At 42.3% G+C, this 21,453-nt stretch overlaps 1 protein-coding gene across 1 annotated transcript in view; it reads left to right on the top strand.

The window, feature by feature from the left end:
• The window catches only part of GNL2 (G protein nucleolar 2), an 859,639-nt gene extending 841,184 nt beyond the window's left edge, over positions 1-18,455 (top strand). Inside the window, 1 exon segment of the mRNA XM_044083721.1 lies at positions 18,265-18,455. Within this exon segment, the coding sequence (XP_043939656.1) occupies positions 18,265-18,411 (147 nt within the window). The 3' untranslated portion in view covers positions 18,412-18,455.
• The last annotated feature ends 2,998 nt before the right edge of the window (positions 18,456-21,453 follow it).

Genomic DNA, 21,453 nt, shown 5'->3' with positions numbered 1-21,453 from the left:
AAAGATAAATACTCTGACAGACGAACTAAGCAGAAACCTCATGGATCCCCACGAGTGGAAATTGGATCCACAAGTCTTCAGCATGATAACAAGGAAATAGGGATGCCTGGATATAGATCTATTTGCCTCTCCTCACAACTACCAACTAAAAAGATTCTGCACAAGGACTTATCACAGACAAGCATGGAAAGTGGACGCCCTATCTTTCAGCTGGAAAAGCTTAGCAGTATATGCCTTTCGTCCACTGCCTCTCCTCCCCAAGGTACTCCTAAAGGTCAGACAAGAGAAGCCAAAGATGATAATGATTGCCCCAGACTGGCCCCGCCAGCACTGGTATCCAATCCTAAGGAACTTCTCAATGCCCGGCTTGGACCTTGCCTCAAATACCTCATCTACTATCCCAACAAAACAATCAGATCCTGCACAGCCAACTAAAGACCTTAAATCTGGTAGCATGGTGGAAATGTAGTGATACAAAACACGCCTCTCACTAAAGCTGTAATGGATGTCATTTTGGAGGCCAGAAGGCCTAGTACCAGAAAATCTTATGCTGGAAAATGGAAGGGATTCTGTGCTTGGAACCAGGCACAAGGAATTGACACAGCTGTACCAAATATTCCTCAGATTTTGCAATACTTAACTGAGATGCTGAACAAAGGCCTATCCTTTTCATCAATTAAAATTCATGCCTCTGACATTTTGGCTCATTACGATACAGAGTCACCAATCTTTTCTCATCCCTTGTTAAGGCAGTACCTCAGAGGAGCCAAAAACTTAAGACCTCCAAAAAGATCACCAATACCTGCATGGGACCTCAATTATGTTTTGGAAAAATTCACCCTGCCTCCTTTTGAGCCAGCCGCTACAGCTGATATAAAGTTTTTATCTTGGAAAACAGCTCTGCTCCTAGCAATAACCTCTGCAAGACGAGTCTGAGCTACAGGCACTCATGGCTGTGGAACCTTTTATCATTTTTTATCCAGACGGTTTCTCTGAGGACAAACCCGACATTTATCCCTAAGGTAGTGTCCAGTGTGGCCCTTAACCAAACTGTTCATCTGCCTACTTTTTATCCAAACCCACAGAATAAGGGGGAGAAAATTCTGCATTCTTTGGACATACACAGACAGCTAATCTTCTACTTCAACAGAACCAAAGACAGAGCAACTACTAGTGGCATATGCTGCAGGATCACAAGGAAAGGCTATCTCAAAGCAGACTATTTCAAAATGGATAGGCCACTACATTCGTTTCTGCTATTCACAACATGGCAAGTCAGTGCCTAAGGGCATTAGACCATTTTCAACCAGAGCAGCAGCCACTTCAGCAGCCTTCCTCAGGGGAGTACCAACCAAAGACATTTTAGAGGCTGCTACCTGGAGTTCAGTGCACACCTTTACAAAGCACTATCATTTACCACTCTACTCTAAATCCAGGGTAGGCTTTGCCACTGCAGTTCTGCAGGGCCTCATAGCCACTCCTAATGCTATTTAGCTCCAGCCTCCCAACCATAGCGTTGGGATTCAACCCAAGTGTAATGACTGCAACAGTGAAACACAAAGAACATAGTACAGTTGTGTACACTTACCATAAATGTAAATGTTCGAGTGTATTCACTGTTGCAGTCCAGGTTACCCACCCACCATCCCCCATATCTTTGCTGCAACTTATCTGCACTTCTCTAATCTATACAACCTATGTGGTGCATTTGCTTGTAGATGAAGGTATTATATATTTTGGTGCATGCATATTTTATTGGCATATTTTTAGCCTACCCTTTTGGGGGCACCTGACATCTGGGGCAAGAAAAACTGAAGAAAATGGCGTTGGCTGCATCTTTTATACCCCTGGCACACTGACGTCAGGGAAGAGGCGACAGCAACCGACGCCGGACCTAGACTTTGGAATTCAGGCCGACTGAGGGTAGCCTGCCAGCAGGATAAACCCAAGTGTAATGACTGCAACAGTGAATACACTCTAACATCTACTTTTATGGTAAGTGTACATACCTATACTTTACATGTGTTAAAAATGCATCAACAGTAGGTCTTGCTGGACAGAAAGAATGCATGCGTCTATATTAGGTTGTATTGTTGTAACTAATGTGCATATTTATCAGAGAACCCTGGAAGGGTGGAAAGTTTGAAAATATGTTCTAACCTTCAGATTCTGCCACAGATCTTAGCAAAGCTGTTTGTGTGTATTGTACCAGAATAAGGTGACCAGAGGTGATGTCATTCTCTAACAAACATATTATTTCTTTCAAACTCTCGCAACAGCACTTTGAAACCTCACAGGAAAGATTTTTGATAGGATATATATCACATCTACACAGATAAAGAAGGACATCGTCTGACTTTTGCTGTGGTAAGATGCTCAGCACACATCAGCTTGCCTTGCTTTAGTAAGTAGCCAGGGAAAAGTAATTCTTTAGTCAGTCAGGGACATGTAGTGAGAGTAGTTTAGTATCGTTTTCTGCATCTGTGACAAACTGTACAGATGTATATTTGTTTATATCTCTGTGGTTGAAACTCTGTTTATTATGTTTAGTAGTCTCCTGTTTTCTGTTTTATTATTTAGCATTAAATATTTTAATACCTTTCATTGTGGCTGGTCCTTTAGAGAATACTTTTAACATATTGATAGTACTTATGCTTGTTTTAATGACACTGTGGCCGCTCCTGAAAGCCTTGCAGCTTTGGTCACACCCTACCATTTGTATTAGTATTAATTTTACACACTATAATTGTGTCCTGTTTGTAAGAGCCTTAGGGTAGCTGACTGGTGGCAGCATGATTACTTGAGAGTCTGGGGAGAAAAGGGCAGAGCTAGCAAATCTGTGCCAGCTTTTCCCAGGTGTGTGTGTGTGTGTGTGTGTGTGTGTGTGTGTGTGTGTGTGTGTGTGTGTGTGTGTGTGTGTGTACTGGAAGCAGGGACACAGAACTCCAGAGTGGTCAGTGTGTAGGTTTGGGTGGGCCAGGTCTGGAGTGTGCTCCCTGTCTGCTCTTAAAGGGAATTGTGCTTGTTGTAAGGTGTTCTGTATGTCAAAATACTGTGTGAATCCATCTTTGCTGTTAGTGACTGTCTTTCACCGGAGTCAGTGGTGAGGATGAGTCTCCTTGATTGCTGGCCCAGAGTAGGGACTCGTTACATATTGGTGGCAGCTGGGTGGGATATTAAATGAACTTCAGTAGCTGGTTGGCAGTTGTCACTGAAAGTGTGTGTACTCTCAGCAGCCACAATGTAAACATACACAATTTCATTTTTACAATGTTTTTGTTTATTTTTGTTTAGTTTAGTCAGGGAAAGCAATGAAGGATGTCAGCAGAGGATTGTAGCAAGCTTGACAGCCTGTAGGCCAAGGTGTGCAAAACCAAATCACTGGCGCATGCCAAGCTGACTAAAGAGGAAGTGATTTCAGCCTTGGTCATAGCTGCTGCACTGGCCAGTAACCTGGAAGACAGCAAGTCTGGTGATGTGGTTGCACACTCTTCAGAAACATGACAGATCACCTTTTCCTCAGTGGACTTGAAATCCGTCTGGAGTTAGAGACTTGAACTGGAGGCCAAACAACTAGAGAAGCTGATAAAAGTAGAATCAGCATGGAGACTATGGCAGTTGGAGGTCGAAGAGAGTGAGAGACTGTGGTGTTTGGAGGGTGAAGCAAAAGAGAAACAGCACCAACATGAGAGGGAGATGCTGACTCTTCAGCAGACTCATGGAGGTAATGGGGAAGGGAATAACTGAACCCCAGAAACAATAAAGGTCGGTGAATTTCTTACACAGTTTACAGAGGATGATGATTTTGATAGTTTTATTCATGTATTTGAAAGGGTTTGTAAGGGTATGTAAACAGTATAATGTTGACCAAGGGCTCTGGGTACGGTTCCTGACTGCCTTACACCATGGTAAAGCTGTAACTGCTGTTTCTAAATTGTCTGATAACTGATTGTTTAAACTATGATAAAGTAAAACAGTGTTTACCAGAATGTTGTAAGTTAACACCTGGAGCTTACAGAAAGTTTTGTGAGCATAGACACAAGGTAGATGAAAGTGTATGCAGTTATATTGCTGAGTTAAGCACTTTTCATAGGTGAGTGAGTGGGTGTCAAGTCACCACTTTTGAAGGGCTGGCAGTTCTTTTGGTGAGGGAACAAGCCCTTAGCACTTTGCCTGAGGACATGAGAATCTGGTTGGCAGACCAGGAGTGTAACTCTGCAGATGAGCTGGGGAGAAAAGGGGATCTCTACTTAGCAAGCAGGGCATCACTGCATAAGAAGGGGATACCTAGCGCTGCACATGGTTATAAGGGAGCCCATGGTGGGCAGCTTAAACCACACCAACAGAGTACACCAGCAACAGGGGAAGCCACTAGGATCATAGACTCATTGGAGATTACTAGGCTAATGACTCTAGGGCCCTTATAAGCCTATCCAAGCATTTATCCCCCAAAAAGAAACCCTAATTAGCACCTGTCACCCCTGTCAATGAGGGAGAGAGGTGAAACCTCTGGGACAGATTTGTGGTTACCCATCCACTCATGAAGGTTGTGCTTGAAGAGGGTCAGCGACGTGCTTTGCTTGATGTGTATGGGGAGTCTATTCCAGAGACTGGTCAGCCTCTGGGAGACAAACCTGTCTCCAGCAAGTTTTGTTAATGTCACGTATTAGATTTAAGCCTTTCGATCAGGTACTACACGAGGAGTTAGACTTGCAGATATGGAGCATCTTTAGTGGAGCAGGGTCTGAGATTGCCTTGTAGGCGAGACACAAATCATCTCTGAGCAATCTGTATGATACAGAGTAGAGTTGAGGCCATGGATTGTCTTTGTGTGATATTTGGGAACACTTTATATGCTCAAAATACTGAAATCTCGAATTTCAGTATCTCGAGTTCATAAAGTGGAAGGATCGGAAGATCACAACCCCAGAAGCACGAAATTCAAAATCTCAAATGTGGGAGATTTTGAATTAGCGGTCCTGGTGTTGCACTGTGTTCGTGGATTCTAAGTGTTTATGTTCAAGGTTGTTGGGTGTAGGGGCTGTAGTGTGTGTTAGTGTGTGTTGTTACTGTGATGTGTGTGTGCAAGAGGAATGTAGTTTGTGTGGTGGTGTTTTGCATCTGTGTGTATGTAGTGTGACCTTGGAGTTGGAATATTTAAGTAGGGGGGTTGTGGGAGGCGTAGGGGGTCTTGCCCCCCCTGCATATCATAATGGTAGGTGTGTGTGGTTATTTAGTTGTGGGTGTGTGTGTTGTAATGGTGTTTGAAAGTGTTGGGAGTTTGAATTTCGTGGTTTTGGGATTTAGGGCTTCGTGATTGTGTAGTTTCGGGTATTTGGATTTTCTACTTTATGGGCTCGAAATTTTGTAATTTGAGATTTCAGAATTTCAAGTTTATAAAGTGAATCCGGGATATTTCTGTGGCCTTTCCAGCTGGTGCAGGTGTTTGGAGAGGTACATACCAAACGGGGTGTTGTACTCAATTATTGGCCTAATGAGGGAGGAGTACAGAGAGGTAATAACCTCATTTTTTCTGGATGCAATCCCTATACTTATGAGGTGAACCAAGTAAAAGGCTTTTTTGACCACTACCACTACATGATGGTCAAATGTAAGATTGTTGTCAACTTGTGTACCCAGGTCTCTCACCACAGATTGTATGCTTAGGGGGTTGCCGTTAATGTGGTAATCAGTAGGGGTCGTGTTTTTGCCGACCCCTACTGATTATCATATTAACAGCAACCCACTAAACACACAACCTGTGGTGAGAGACCTGGGTACACAAGTACTAGTTCAGGTACACAGCCGGGACCAAGGATTAGATGTTTTAAATGCAACGGAAGGGCCATGTAGCATACAAATGTCCACTGAGGCAAGGTGGGAACAAAAGGTGATTGAGCCAGCAAGTGGGAATAACAGCATACCAGTGGTAAGTTGTCTGGAGACAACAGGGGTACCAGATTATCACCGAAGTTTGTATCCTATCTTAGTGGATGGAAGACAGGCCACTGCTAAGAGAGAGAGAGACTATAACATACCCACTGTGAGGCCTGCAGTAGTTAAAGAAGAGCAGTACTTGCTTGAGCAGTCCACACCTGTCAGAGCTTTAGCAGGGGACCCCATTCCAAACAGCTTTGGCCAGGGTTCAACTTGACTGGGAGGGTGGAAAAGGAAGCAAGCAGGTAGGTGTGTTTGAGGATATCCCTGCAAATGTCTTGATAGGGAATGATTTTAGTAATGCAGTACCTTGTGCGCATGCAGTTACATGCAGTCAGACTTGGAGACAAGCATGTGAGTCAGGCAGACCCCACACCTGAAGCTGGGGCTGGTGGGGGCAGTTTCAGGGAGGGAGCTACCCTGTAGCAGTGAGCCACAGATGCTGGTAGGTACTGATGTTTCCATGGACTGGGTGACCACAAGGACAGAGGGGAGTAGTAGTACCCAGGCTGGCATTGAGGCACTGTTGTCAGAAGAGATTGGGCTTCTGATGGAAAGGGAGCTGGGAAGGGTCACAAAGGTAGAGTTGAGACCCTCAGCTTTCAGACCCTAACTTACGAGGCTTGATGGAGGTAACTATAGAGGCACCTGATTTTCAAGGAAAGGGGAAGTCTGTATACTGGAACAAAGGGTTACTGTATAGAGAGTAGACCCCTGATGGAGGGCTAGAGGGTGAGGTAATAAAGCAGTTGGTAGTGCTCAGAGCCTACCCTCTGGCACTTCTAGCCATAGCCCATGACATTCTTTTTTGCAGGACATATGGTCATAAAGCATACCAAGAGACGTATTATGAATAACTTTTATTGGCCTGGGATTGCAAGGGATGTAACAGGGTACTGCAGGACCTGTGTGCAGTGCCAAAAGGTAGGTAAGGCAGGAGACAAGGTCAAGGCTTCTTTGATGCCTTTGTCTGTGATTGAGGAGCCATTTCAGAGGGTAGCTATGGATATTGTGCGGCATCTGAGTACCCCAAGTTCCACAGGGAAGAAGTATATCCTGTGATAGTAGATTGTTACTGGATACCCTGAGGTGGTGGCTCTGTCTTCTATCAAGGCAAAGTAGGTGGCAAATGCTGTGTTAGATATTTTCAGCAGGGTAGGTTTCCCAAGAGAAATACTGACTGGCAGAGGTGCCAATTTCATATCAGACCTTCTGGCTTGTCTGTGGAAGCGCTGTAGGCTGAAGCACCTAAAAACCACCCCCAGACTAATGGACTCATGGAGAGCTTAAACTCTACACTAAAGACCTGCTACAGGTGTTTGCAGACCAGCTAAAGAAAGTGGAACAGCTATTTGCACCATCTGCTGTTCACATACAAAGAGGTACCCCAGAAATCCAAAGGTTTTTCACCCTTTGAGTTGCTGTTATGGGCATAGGGTGAGGAGGCCTTTAGGTTTGATTCATTATGAGCAGGAGGGTGTGTGTGGATCCCACAAGGAGTCTGTTGTGGCATATGTCCTAAACTTCCGGACAAGGCTTAGGGAGCCATGGCCTTGGCCCAGGAGAACCTGGCAGGAGCCCAACAGCAGAAAATGGTCTATTATGACTGGAATGCTCGAGCCCAAGAGTATGCTGTGGGACAGCAGGCTGTAGTGCTCATTCCTGTCAGACAAAATAAGCTTCAGGTAGCTTGAGAGGGACCCTTCAAAGTGGTAAGGAAGGTCAGTGATGTTAATTACGTGGTAAACCTGCTAGGCAGGAGGCAGTGGGGTACAGATTGTACCATATGAACATGATGAAGCCTTTCTATGATAGAGAGGCCCTGGTGCTGAGTATTTGCAGTGGATGGCTTGAGGAGTCTGAGGGGGATCTGGTGATCACAGACCTCACAAGGTAAAACAGGCTAGATAAGGTAGTTTCATCCTCAATCTGTGAATAGGCATTCCAAAAGCTTAAAGGGACTTTGGGAGGACCCCCTGTGTTAGCCAGTCCAGATTACAGCAAATAATATGTTGTGCAGGTGGATACTTCAAACCGTGGGGTGGGGGCTGTACTCAGCCAGGTTTCCTGAGAAGGAGAAGAGCAGAGCACCCAGTTATATATCTCAGCTGTAGACTCCAACCCAGGGAGGTATGTTATGCAGCTGTAGAAAAAGAATGTCTAGCCATGGTATGAGCACTGCAGAAACTTTAGCCCTATCTGAATGCAAGGAAATTCACTGTGGTTACAGACCACAATCTCTTAACATGGCTACATCGAGCCAGCCAGAATAATGCTAAGTTATTAAGGCGGAGCCTAGGGTTACAGGCATATGACATGAAAGTGCAGCTATAGTGGGAATCAGCATTGCCAATGCAGATGGGCTCTCAAGACAGGGTATAGGTTAATGTGTTCCCAGACAGGCCCATTTCTCCCAAGCAACATTTTTCCAAGCCAAGGTCACTTGAAAAACTAGCTTGAGTTTTCAAAGAGGGGAGAGATGTGATGTAATGCCATAGCGACATCTGTCCCAGGGAGAGTAGGGCAGTACATGTATATATATGCCAACATAGCTAGCTGGAGTTTTGTAAAGAATTTTATGCTGTTTCACTGTCACACTGATTTGTACAGATGCTTGAGTTAAAAATATATTTGTAAAGTTACTTGTGTTAAAAATGCATCAACAGTAGGTCTTGCTGGACAGAAATAATGTATGTATGCATATTAGGTTGTATTTTAACTGATCAAATGTGTGTGTTTGTCAAAGAACCCTGGAAGGGTGGAAAGTTTGATATTGTGTTATAGCTGATGCTGCCACAGATCTTAGCAAAGCTCTGAAGGTATATTGTACCAGAGTCAGGTGACCAGGGTGATATCATCCTCTAACCAGCATGATTTCTGAACTCACACATCCACACAGATAGAGAGAGACATCATCTGGCTTTTTTGTGGTAAGACACTCAGCATCACCTTGTCTTGCTTTTGTAAGTAGCCAGGGAACAGTAATTCTTGAGTCAGTCAGAAACGTTTAGTGAGAATAGTTAAGTATTGTTTTCTGCATCTGTGGGAAACTATCCAACTGTGTTGTTTCTTTATATCTCTGTGGTTGAAACTCTGTTGTTTATTGTATTCAGTATTCTCCTGGTTTCTGTTTTATTATTATTTATTAATTTTTTAATACCTTTTACTGTGGCTGGTCCTTTAGAGATTACTTTTAACATCTTGAGAGTACTTATACTGGTTTTAGTGACATTATGGCCACTCCTGAAAGCCTTGCTGCTTTGGTCACACCCTACCATTTGTATTAGTATTATTTTTACACAGTATAATTGGGTCCGTTTGTAAGAGCCATAAGGTACCTGACTGGTGGCAGCATGATTACCTCAGAGTCTGGGGAGAAAGGGGCACAGCTAGTACATCTGTGCCAGCTTTTCCCAGGTGTGTGTGTGTGTGTGTGTGTGTGTGTGTGTGTGTGTGTGTGTGTGTGTGTGTGTGTGTGTGTGTGTGTGTGTGAAACTCAAATATCCAAGTGTGTGTCAGTCACAGGGAACAGGGCCACAGAGCTCCAAAGTGGTCAGTGTGGAGTTTTGGGTAGGCATGGAGAGAGGGCCACAGGTCTGGAGTGTGCTGCTTGTGTGCTCCTAAGAGAAAGTGTGTTGGTGCAAGCAGCTGCATCTGAAAATACTGTGTGAATCTGTCTTTGCGCTTAGTGACAGTCCCACACCAGAGTCAGCAGTGAGGATTGAGTCTTGATTGCTGGCCCGAAGTAGGGACTCATCACAGTAACTATAAGAATCAATCAGAGGAGGTTAGAAAGGCTTGGGAAGAGAGATTAGATAAGCATTTCATAAAGAAACAATGTGGGATATATATATATGTCTAACGAAATATGCAACAAAGTGTAGAAGATTTAGGATTGTTGCATAGGTATTTCTATACCCCAAGTAGTCTCCAAAGAATTTTTCTGCAGGTCGACAGCCAGTCCTGAAGGTGTGGTAAGGAAGAAGGAGGTAACTGGGAACATATTTTCTGAGAGTGTAATGAGCTGGTAGATTTTAATGATTCCTTGCAGACTACTTTGTCAGAGCTTCTGGGTAAGCAAATTGGTATAACTAAGGGAATGATTTTTTTGAGCTGTGATACCAAATCCGAATTGCCTTGACATAGTAAGGTCTTGCTGAGTCTAATTATGGTGACTGACAAAAAGCAATTACTAGAAAATGGAAATCAAAGTGTAAACCAACTGTACTAGAAGTACTGAATATAGTAACCGAGATAAAACAACTGGAATTGGGATCTTTAGAAAAGGGTAGGGGCAAATTACATAGGAAAAAATGGGAATTTTGAGAACACTACATGCAGAGGAAGAATGAGGTTTAAAAGAAGGCAAGATTTGAATGAGCTATGTAATGTTTGACTCACAATGACTGGATAGATTTTAAATGATGTATGTTTGCAACTATAGCTCTGTCAACATGGCTTGTAATATATACTGTTTGCAACTGGAATTCCATCAGGATGGTTTGCTTTCATTTATATAAATGTAAGATTGCCTGTGTGATAATTTAGTAAAGCTATTTCTTGTTTAATTAAAAAAAATGCAGGGTTTGAATCTTTCAACCTTCATTTGGCTACTGTGTGACAGAGCAAGTCACTTAACCAGACAGTGCTTTATGCCTTGTAATTGTGTGTGAATACTCTTGCCTCCTAGGCTGCACCCCAAATAAAGTAAACTTCTTGAAAAATGTACAGTTGGTGGAAGGTGGTATATCTTGGGTAACATAACAGCCTTATTTTTATTGGCATACCAACGGTCATAGATTTGCTGTGACAGCTTCATGCAGTCTTCCCTGTATAAAAACTGTCACAGCTAGAGCATACAACAACATAAAAGACAACTTCAGAATTACAACTCTAATTCATTGTGGCACCAGTAATTCTACCTGAGCATGATGTAAACACTGAAAGGCTACTGCAGGTAAATTTACATGGTATGCAGGACCCATTTGGATATGTGCCTTCTGCCTTGTAACCGTCAGGTCTTAAAGTATGTAACTATTGGTCCAGTAGTCTCATATTTCTGCCTTTTTTGTACGTGAAGGTAGTGCTGTTGCTCACTTCCAGAAAAAAAAATCCTGGTTACCTGTCAGAAATTTTCACTTATCAGCTCTTATTGCATTGATTTCTGTTATGTCCACTTAAACAGCCCTTGGGCATCAGCCACCCTAACTTCCTATGCTCACGGATTGTATATTAATGCTCTGTCAAGTCCTGGCATAATCTAGATGTCATTTGAAGGCTACAGGCTCCCTCCCTGTTTGGTTCCTTGAGGGAGCCAAGTGCAATAGTCTTCTTTTCTGAAACAGGGACTCTGAATCCTTGAATTCATCCTGCTCCTTATGGGAACCCGGAGATGTGTTCTCAGTGCTTGGAGTGGTTAGTTGTCCATTTCTACTCCTTGTTTTCCATGGTAGCAGCTGTTAAAGATGTTTCTTGTGTCAGCTTTCTGCTCTGAGAAACTTTGATTATACGGAACTGCCTTTTCTTTTCAAGCCATCCTCTTCTTCCATCTGGAGGTTTGCATAGCCTGACTATAGAGGCGTAAAAAGGCTCTTTGGTGGGAAGGAGGACAAACTAAGATCTCAGCACTGGGTGACTGGCAGATTCCTTGGTGAGGGTTACCCCACATTCTTTATGGTGATTCTTCCACTTAGGAATCTAATATCTTGAGCAGTAGGTTTGCTTTTCTTTTGTTGTGTCCTTTAACCTTGTTAGCAGGGCTCCTCTTCCTTTTCTTGATCAGATAGTCCCTGTCCCTGAACCATACCTTCACTCATGCTGAAGGTGTCGCCTTTTGGAGTCTTCCCCACGGGTGGCTGATATTAGGTTGAAGTTGTAGTTCATTTCCCTTCCCCTTCTACTCTGCAGAATTTAAAAAACCCTAATCCCCTTTCACATGAAAAAAAAAAACTGAAGCAACTGCCTGCATACAAGAACACGGAGAGCAGAACCCTGTACAAACCAGTAAAAACCAATGCAAGTTCTACTTTTATCAACAGACTGTGAGCTGTTCCCTTAAACACATTCAAAGGTCCAACAAAAAAAAAAAAACCTGAAGCAACTGCCTGCATATAACATGGAGAGTGGAACCTCGTACAAATCAGTAAAAGCCACTGCAAGTTCTATTTTTATCAACAGACTGTGAGCAGTTTCCTTAAAAACATTCAAAGGACCAAAAAAAAAAAAAATTAAAAAAAAAAAACCTGAAGCAACTGCCTGCATACAAGAACACAGAGAGCAGAACCCCGTACAAACCAGTAAAAGCAACTGCACATTCTACTTTTATCAACAGAGAGTGAGCAGTGTAGGTCTATTATAATCTCTCTGTGATACTCCTACTGATTCTTCTGCTGTGCACACTACTGGACCCATCTCCCATTTACTGTAACAGATATATACATTTTTCCAAAGTTTTGCATTTATTTTATATTCTTATATTTTAGTTATCTTGTATATCACATTTCTTTTATATTCTTATATTTTATTCCCTCTTTTATTGTAATAAATATATACAGTTTCCCAAAGCTTTACATTTATTTTATATTCTACTTCCCTGATGCTCTACTAAATCTGCTTTTGAATTCACACAGATAAACAGACACCTTTAGGTACTGACCTGGGTTGGCTGGTTGGTTGTTTTTCTCTTCTCACAGCTTTCTCCAAGTCCTGGTCCGTAGCCTCCCTCCCTTTCCTTGTTCTCCTAACATAATTGTAGTGTAAGTTTCCTAGCCCTGTCAAACCTATTTTCTCACAGCTTTCTCCAAGCCCTGGCTCTTAGCTCCCCTCCCCTTCTCTTGATCTCCTAACATAATCTTATTGTAAGCTTATTAAACCCTGTCAATCCTATATATTCCCTCCCTCTTCCTCTTGAGAGTTTACTTATTCCTCCCCTGAGCTGCGGTGCCATCTTTAAATACTAAAAACCTCTGCATGGCTACACTCTGTTTCTGTCTGTCAAAAGGACATCCCTCAGTAGTGTGCACAACTGTAATACCATTTGTACTTATGATTGTACTTGCATATTGAATAAAAAAAACTTGATGTAGAAAGGCACCATCTTTTGACTTAGCTTTTCTGCCCTTGCTTCATAGGAATTCCCAGTAGTGTACTCGCTTATACCATATTCCATTCTTTTTTTAATTAGTACTCTATTGAGTCATAATTTACTGCATGTTCCTTTTTAAAACCCTGGCATAACTACATTATTTTCCTACTTATCAGTGAACTGCAGCTCCCCTTTGGTGCATAAATAACAGAAACAAACAAAAAGGTAAAATTCAAACCAAAACAATAGGCTGCCCTATTTCTGTAGTTGCTAACCTTCTCACTGTTTGTTTTCTGTTTAGCTTCTGCTGCTCCTCCTAGAAGGTGTAACCTGCTCTGTTCACCCTTCGGGCTCACTCCGCTCGCCTACCCTGCCCCCACTACCTGTACTTTTATACATCCCCTGACTCCTCCCCACCCAACACCTCTCCAATCACAATACACCTAAGCCAAACCCCACCCACCTGTAGATCTACATCACCCCAAACATCCACCCCTCCTATAATGCTCTACATAACATCTCTCCCTATGACCCCATTTGCCCTACTAATCCCTCTCTTCTCTTACCTATCTCACACTTTTTCCCAACCCTTGTCATAATTCTCATACATACTCCACTACATCTTACCATCAACCTCACTTCCCATCCTCCTCATCCATCTCACATGAACTCTTTACCTCTAACCCAATGTATTTTTCCAAACCAAAACTGCTACCAACCCAACCCCCCCTGTACTCCCCTCTTAAATGTGGTACCAGAAAGTCACTACTCTCACACAACCCAAGCTACCCTTGCCTAACACACTGCCTCACTCTTCTACTCCACCACATCTCTCTCTCACTAGCCAGTGACATCCACCCCAACCTCGGACCCATCTCTAACATCAGTCTCACCAAACCCTCTACTCAACCCACAAGCTCAAAGTCCATTCGCCTTACAGCATTTAATGCACAAAGCCTAAAAAACAAAATCCCTAACCTCCATGCCTGGCTCTCCCATAACCACCCCAACATTACTGCTGTTTCTGAAACCTGGCTGAAAACCTATGTAAAAGATAGTGAAATCCTACCACCAGGTTTCCAAATAATTCGCAACGACAGAGTCCATAAAAAAAGGAGGTGGAGTAGCAATAATCTACCCCACCTCCCATACCATAACTCTCTACTTCAATAAAATACCAACCTTTGCCAACGCTGAAATTATAATAGGTTTACTAAAAATGAACAACCACAAGTCCATATGGATAGCTGCCCTCTGTATTCCCCCTGCTGATATCAAAACTCTTGAAAACATCCTGTCCTGGTTCTCCTCCAATATAAAAAAAAGGAAACCTATATACTCTGTGATACCAACGTCAGCTGGAATACTATTAACTCTGAAGCCGCGTCCCACACAATCAACCTGTACAACTTCATCCAACTAATACAATCGCCAACCAGACCAAATAAAGATGGTACCTCTGGGTACCATCATTGACTGGATCCTAACAACTCACCCAAATCTTATCACCAAAGTCGGAACATTACCTGATCCTCTCAGCGATCACCTACCAGCCTTCACCGGCCGTTTCCCATCTCCACTGAATAAACAGCACCACTACATCCAAAATGGCAACCTCTCTCCTCTTACAACCTTGAACTTTCTCCGAATGCTTAAAGCATACTGACTGGTCCCCTCTAAAAACCCTTCCTCTAGGTAATGCAGTTTCCTATTTTATTCACTCAGTCCTAACCCTTCTCAATTAGCAAGCCCCCCCTCGAACCAGACACATCAAAATCAATCCCTGCCCATGGTTATCAAAAGATACTAAACTAGCCTTGCACCAAAGGGACAAAAAAATGGAAACAATATAAAAAAACATAAAAACCCTAGCACCCTCCTAGAGTATAAGCAACTATGAAACTCCACCAAAAAAAACTAATAAAGACTGCAAAGCTCACTACTCCAAACTCCAGTCCTTGCACTCAACAAATCCCAAAAAATTCTGGGACTCCATCTCATCCATGCTGCTTCCTGGCAACAAAGAAAACCACCTAACCAGACCCCAACCTCTCCACCCTTGAAACAGCCAGCCAGTTCAACTCATTCTTCAAAGACTGCATAGCTAAACTATCAGCCTCCTTCCCACCCCCTCCTCCACCACTACCCCCCCGCTCATTCCCCAACCACCACCCCAATCATCAACCTTCCTCCACATCTTTCTGCCTCAAGCCCATCCCCACAAGCACTATAAGAAGACTTCTCCTCAAACTCAAACCCTGTCGCAATGCACCAGACAACCTTCCACCCACCTTCCTCAGACAATCTGCAGACAGCATTGCCTATCCCCTCTCTATTTTTATAAATGGATCCATACAAGAATCATACGTCCCTTCTATCTAGTGCCATGCTTACATCATCCCCCTCCACAAAGGTGGCAAAAATACTGATACCACCAACTTCAGGCCTATTGCCATCCTTTCCCCTCTTTCTAAAAATACTAGAGAAAACAATACAAGCACAATTCATAGCACACGTAACACTAAGCAATCTCCTCTCTCATACCCAACACAGCTTCCGCCCTGGCCACAGCACCACAACTGCCCTTCTTTCCTTTCTTGAAATCATAAACCTTGAATGCGACTCAGGCAAGTTCGTATTCACACTATTCCTAGATCTGTCAAAGGCCTTTGACACCATCTCACACACCCTACTTGTATCCCAACTCTCCACCCTACACCTCTCTCCCACCATCATTGCCTGGTTTTCCAGCTTGTCCAACTACCAACAAGCTGTCCAATGGAAAACTTCAACCTCCCCCTTCCTTTCCACACCCACAGGTGTCCCACAGGGTTCTGTTCTTGACCCTCTTCTCTTCAACCTATTCATCAACAACTTTCACCAATCTATCCCAGACTCCTCTATCATCCAATATGCAGATGACTCGACAATCATCTGCTCAGCCTTCTCCCCCTCCAAGCTCCTAGCAAAACTCCACTAGCCTTCTCCAAAACAGAAACCTGGATGCAGTCTAACTATCTGGCACTAAATGCAAATAAAACCAAACTAATATTTTTTTCCCCTACCAAAAACTCCACTGACAAATCCACATTCACCATACAGAGCCTAAAACACCCTCCTTGAAATCGTTCCCAACACCAAGCTTCTTGGCATCATTATTGATGAAGAACTAAAATATGACATCCACATCCATTCTGCAATCAAGAAAACCCACCAAAAGTTAGGTCTACTCTACAGGCACAACCGCTTCCTAAGTCCCTCTACCCATCAAACTCTTGCATCCACCTTGCTACTCCCTTCCCTTATATATGGTGTCCCTCTTTTCACCAATCTCCATCTTGGCCTTCGGTCCAAACTTGAATCCTTCTACCACAAGGTCTCCAAATTTGCAACCAATTCAAGAACCTCATCCCACCACTGCCTCTCCCTCCTCACCCTCATCTGACTTGAACTACCCAACTACCTCAGTTACCTACAACTCACCATTGCTGAAAAGTTCATCTTTAAACCTGCCAACTGCCCAGCTGTCACTACTTCCTTAAAACCTTACATTCCCAACCACTCAGATCCAAAAACCAAAATCTCCTTCAGATCCACAAACCTGCACAACCGCCTGGCCATCTGCTGCTGTCCCACTCCTTAGTTAAACAGTGAAACTCTGTCCCCACACACCTACACAACCTACCTAACCATACAAATTTCAAATCTCAGCTACTGTCTCATCTTTTTTCCAAATGGGAATGCCCTTGCCACGCTCCAGCTTAAACCCCTCCCCTGCTCAATCCACCTTGCACTGACTCATCCAACTACCTCTACTGTTACTTCATCCCACCCAAAATAATCCCTCCCCTTACCAAAAACAATTTTTTTTGTCTAATATCTATTGTACTATACTCTCCAATCTCAAATATACTATTACCCTCCCCGTGCATAGTATTTCCCTAACCTACTAATGGCTAGTAGTTATATATTTTGAAATGTTAAACCTACAATTGAGTTTATAACAAAAATATTCACTTTATGTAAATGTTGAAATTTCTGTATTGAATTATGTCTTTTCATTTTTGTAACATTGTGACAAGCCAATTGCAAATATCATGGAGCTTATCTGTAAACGTTTAGCTGTATGAACTGTGTCCTTTTGTAAGATGTGAAATGTAACTTGCAGTTATTGTGGAGTTTTTCTCCCCAGGCAGCCACTGAAAACGGGCTCTTCTTGGCCCAGTGGACTTCCCCGGTTATCAAACTTAAATAAATAAATACATGTTATGCGGAGAGAAATTGGTCGGTCTCTGTTGCTAAGCATTTTACTCACTGGCCTAGGCAGCAGTTTTGTCTGCACCTCTACAAGAGTAGCTGCCAACATTGCTTACCTTTCCTGCGTTTGGTAAGCTTGGTTGTCTTGCACCTCGGGTCCATATTACTCCCTTCCCAGGTAACATTTCCTGTCAGTAGCCTTTTAGTTGGGTCTTCAGGCTTGATGGTTCCCTTTTATTTAGGCTTCTTCTTGGCTCTGGTAGTATTCTTTGCTCCTTCCATCAACTTGGTCTTATTGTTAAAAAGTCCTCCCAACTGCAGGGAACTCTCAGGGAGGTTCCTCACTGTTAAATGTTCAGACACATCATTCATCATCAAGTTCTCTAATCATTGTGTAACATGGCAGCAAGCATTTTTCAAATGGTGTGTGCATCCCCAAGAGCAGAAATTTCCAAAAAAAAAGATGCTGGTTGGTGGAGAGCATAAACCCAAGCACAGTACCTCTTAAGGAAGGCCATTTTAGACGTTAGCCACATAGATGTTTTTATTGGTAGGAGGCTTTCCTACTGTAATTATTTAGAACATTTCCTAATCTTATTGTATAGTAGGCAACATAGTATCAGTAATGAAAATCTGTAGTTAAGTATCTCATTGAAAACAATATGTGCTGTTAGAGTTTTGTAATTTAGTATAAGCATATTTGGTATAATTTGTAGCGAATTTGTCTTTGGTCACAGATAAAATGAAAATGCCTTAAGAAAGTACTACTATTCATGCTGATTTATTAATATTGGGGAGCGACTACTTGCAGAGTGCCTTTTATTTATAAAGAAGCACCATTTCCCCATAGTTGTTTGGTTGACTGTACCACTAGACTTGCTCATGTGAAATTATGTAATTTTGTCTTCATTCTCAAATATTGACAGGCCACTTTTGAGTTATGTAAAATCTGTTTTAACTTATATTTTTCTGACATCTATTTGCAGCGAAGAAGATTAGAGAGAATACAACATCCAAAGAAAGTTGGAGTGCGGTACTACGACACTCACAATGTGAAGAATAAAAACAAGAACAAGAAAACAAAACAATCTGATGGACAGATATCAAAGCATAAAAAATTTCGTCATAAATAATTTATTGGATGGATTTGTTAAATAAAAGCCTTTTATTGAGAATATTTCAGTCCTTTGTTGCATCTGTTTTACTAAATATTGGTTACACGCAGCACAGCTGCCAAAGTCACTCCCTGTATTACTGAACATTCATCTTTGTTAAGTACACTGCGGTTTGTGACCAAATGCATTGCCATGTTTGACATTGCATTGCTGAATATTGAGTTTTTATTTTGAAGCAATTGCTTCTAGATGTTCTTAGGTCTATTTCATCACAGCAAATATCAACCTTACCTTGTACAGCACAGTGTTTTAATTTAAGTATGATATTTCACAAAGTCCACAGATTACTAAATAAATCAAAAAGTCTAGAACCAGCAGATACTGTAATAATAAGGCACTGTGCCATAGGTGCAGTTATTGTCCAGTCTTCAGACATAGAATGGCTCATAATTAAACTGTTGTGCTAAGACTCGCTTCCCCCAAGGGGACATGTTCATGTAAATAAATAAAATTGTTTTCCAGAATGTTGATGTAGATATTAATGAGTAATGCTTTTAAAGAAAAAAGGAAGCATTAAATATTCTTGAATAAACTATATTAAACCTTGCTACTGCTAAGAACTTCTCTTGTTGCCAACAGATTTGGCCATCATGTATCGTTTTTTTATTTTAGAATAATTAAAGCTACACACCTCAGGGCACCTTGAATACAACTACTTCACTAGGGCTTCAGTTGTACTGATGAAATAATTTAGCTGAAGCTGCCTTTCAAAACAAATGAAAATTCTAATTCAGAAGATAGATTTCATGCCATTAATTAACATAGCTTTCAAACCAGATTGTAGCAAGCCATGACTTGCCAATCCATATCCCCTTACTGTACAATAAACACTTGGAAGATAACTGCTCAGAGCAACCAGTCTCAGAGTTTACGTGCCAGTTTCTGGTCATTTGACTAGAGGTCACTTATGGGAAATGATGTTATCTTGAGGATCTTTTTTGTGTCTAAGGTAACATTGCAGTACATCCAGTGTATCTGTGGATAGTGGTAAGAGTACATACTGTCCACCACAGCATCTTTTAAATTATGTCAGTAATGGGTAAATATGGTAAATATGGATAGACTGTGGCAGTAATGGTTGGGGGATGTAAAGAGGAGCAGACAGTGGCATAGTGAGAGTTGAATCCCACCATGCTTATAATGTGAAGAAAAGGGTGATCATCAGATGACGTTTGAATCATGCCACTCTCAGAAAATGTAAAAGGGTGGATGGGAAGCAGGGTCTGTGGTCTACTTCACTGCCCTCCACTGACTTAAATCTGTTAAATCTAAAATCTTAACTCTTATGACCACAAGGGTTGTCTTCTGTCACTTGTCAGTACTGGTATGTAACAGATTAAAGTAGATCAAGGCATACACATATGAATCAGTAAACAGTTCTTTAACTGTAGCTTGGCCTCAACAGCAAGCAGGAAACATGCACTGTTGCCCTGTGTTTGGGCCTGTGTCATTCACACCAGTAAATTGGCTGTACACCGAAGAAAAAGGTTTTGCATATGAGAGCATCATATTGGAAGTACATTGCTGCAACCATTACTGCTTTTACTTTTATCCCATTAAGAAATTGGATCAGAGTAAACTGAAGGAGTGATAGTTGGGAAAGCAAAGTGTGTGAAAACGGGGGTATTACTTAATCACTGTTGAATGATCATTGATGTGGCTCATCAAGAGGGGGCATTCTGTGGGAGCAGCAAGCTGACAAACATTAATGTGGCCATTTCTTTCATCATAAACATCAGAGGTGTACACAGAAATGGATTGTCTATGGGAATATGCAGGCTGTGTGTCCAAGCAAAGGGGAGTTGCATAATTACTGTTACATGATCACTGATGTGGATAACCTGTATGAAAACACTAGGCTGAAATAGATTAATGTGTACATTATTTTCATTTTCATTACTGTCAGGTGTCAGAGTTACTCACTGAAAGAGACTGTTACAAAGTTTTTGTTAAAGCACAAGGTTCTTACATAATATCTTTTCTGTGGTTATTTCTGTTATCACAGTTACACATCAAAGATGTACACAGAAAGTATCTGTCATTGGAGGGCAAGCTGTATACAAAAACAAAAGGCATTTACGTTATCACTTCTAAATTATCAATGATATGGCCTGTCATGGGGTCTATGTTTGTGCCATAGTGGAACATGTTGAAATCCTATACTCTGATCATTATTGTTTTCCATTTTCAACAGTCTGTTCTGTCAACAAGTTTGTGTAGAGTGAGTGATGTGGCTCTCAGTGAGAGGGAAGGCAAGGCTGTATGTGAAAGTGACTGACCACTGCTATCACTTGGTCATAATTGATGAGTCATTGATGTTCATCATATTGATTACTGTTGCAGTAGCCATAGCTATATGGGTTATGTCCAGCACAGGGTATATCAGTTGGCCAGCTTCCAAAGCTTCAGTTTACATTCCACGTGCCCAAACCACCAGTCAGCTCACACTGATCTGACTAAAAAGACAGGTTTAGGTGCCAAGCCCTTTGGAGCTTTCCTGCCGCCAAAGATTACACTCCTCTGAGGCTTTTCAAGATTGACAGTTGTCTTGTGCTGATGTTCATCGTGCATACAGCTGCAGTCATAACAGATGGGTTCTCCTACCGTCAGGCGGGTCCTCGGTCGGCCGAATTCCAAAGTCGAGGTCCGGCGTCGGTTGTCGTTGCTTCTTCCCTGACGTCAGTGCGACAGGGGTATAAAGGAACCAGCCGACGCCATTTTCTTCAGTCTTTCTTGCCGCACGGTGCCCGAAGCAGAAGCAGTTTGCAAGTGCCGGTCGGCCAGCTCCTGAGATTACGAAAATTTGGAAACCGAAGTCTTCTTAAAAGCTAAGTACCCCGTTGGGGAAACTTTTCTTGCCTCAGACCGATGTCAGACAAAGTTAATAATTGTATTTCTTGTGGGAAGCAAATACCACATAAGGATTTCCATTCCCTCTGTGTTCCTTGTTTAGGCCCAGACCACGACGTCTCGGTCTGTCGCTTTTGTGCTACTTTCAAC

This window comes from Protopterus annectens, chromosome 1.part1, assembly GCF_019279795.1.
Source record: "Protopterus annectens isolate FY-2018-M chromosome 1.part1, PAN1.0, whole genome shotgun sequence".
NCBI classification, from domain to species: domain Eukaryota; kingdom Metazoa; phylum Chordata; order Ceratodontiformes; family Protopteridae; genus Protopterus; species Protopterus annectens.
This window is presented reverse-complemented; position numbering and strand designations above follow the sequence as displayed.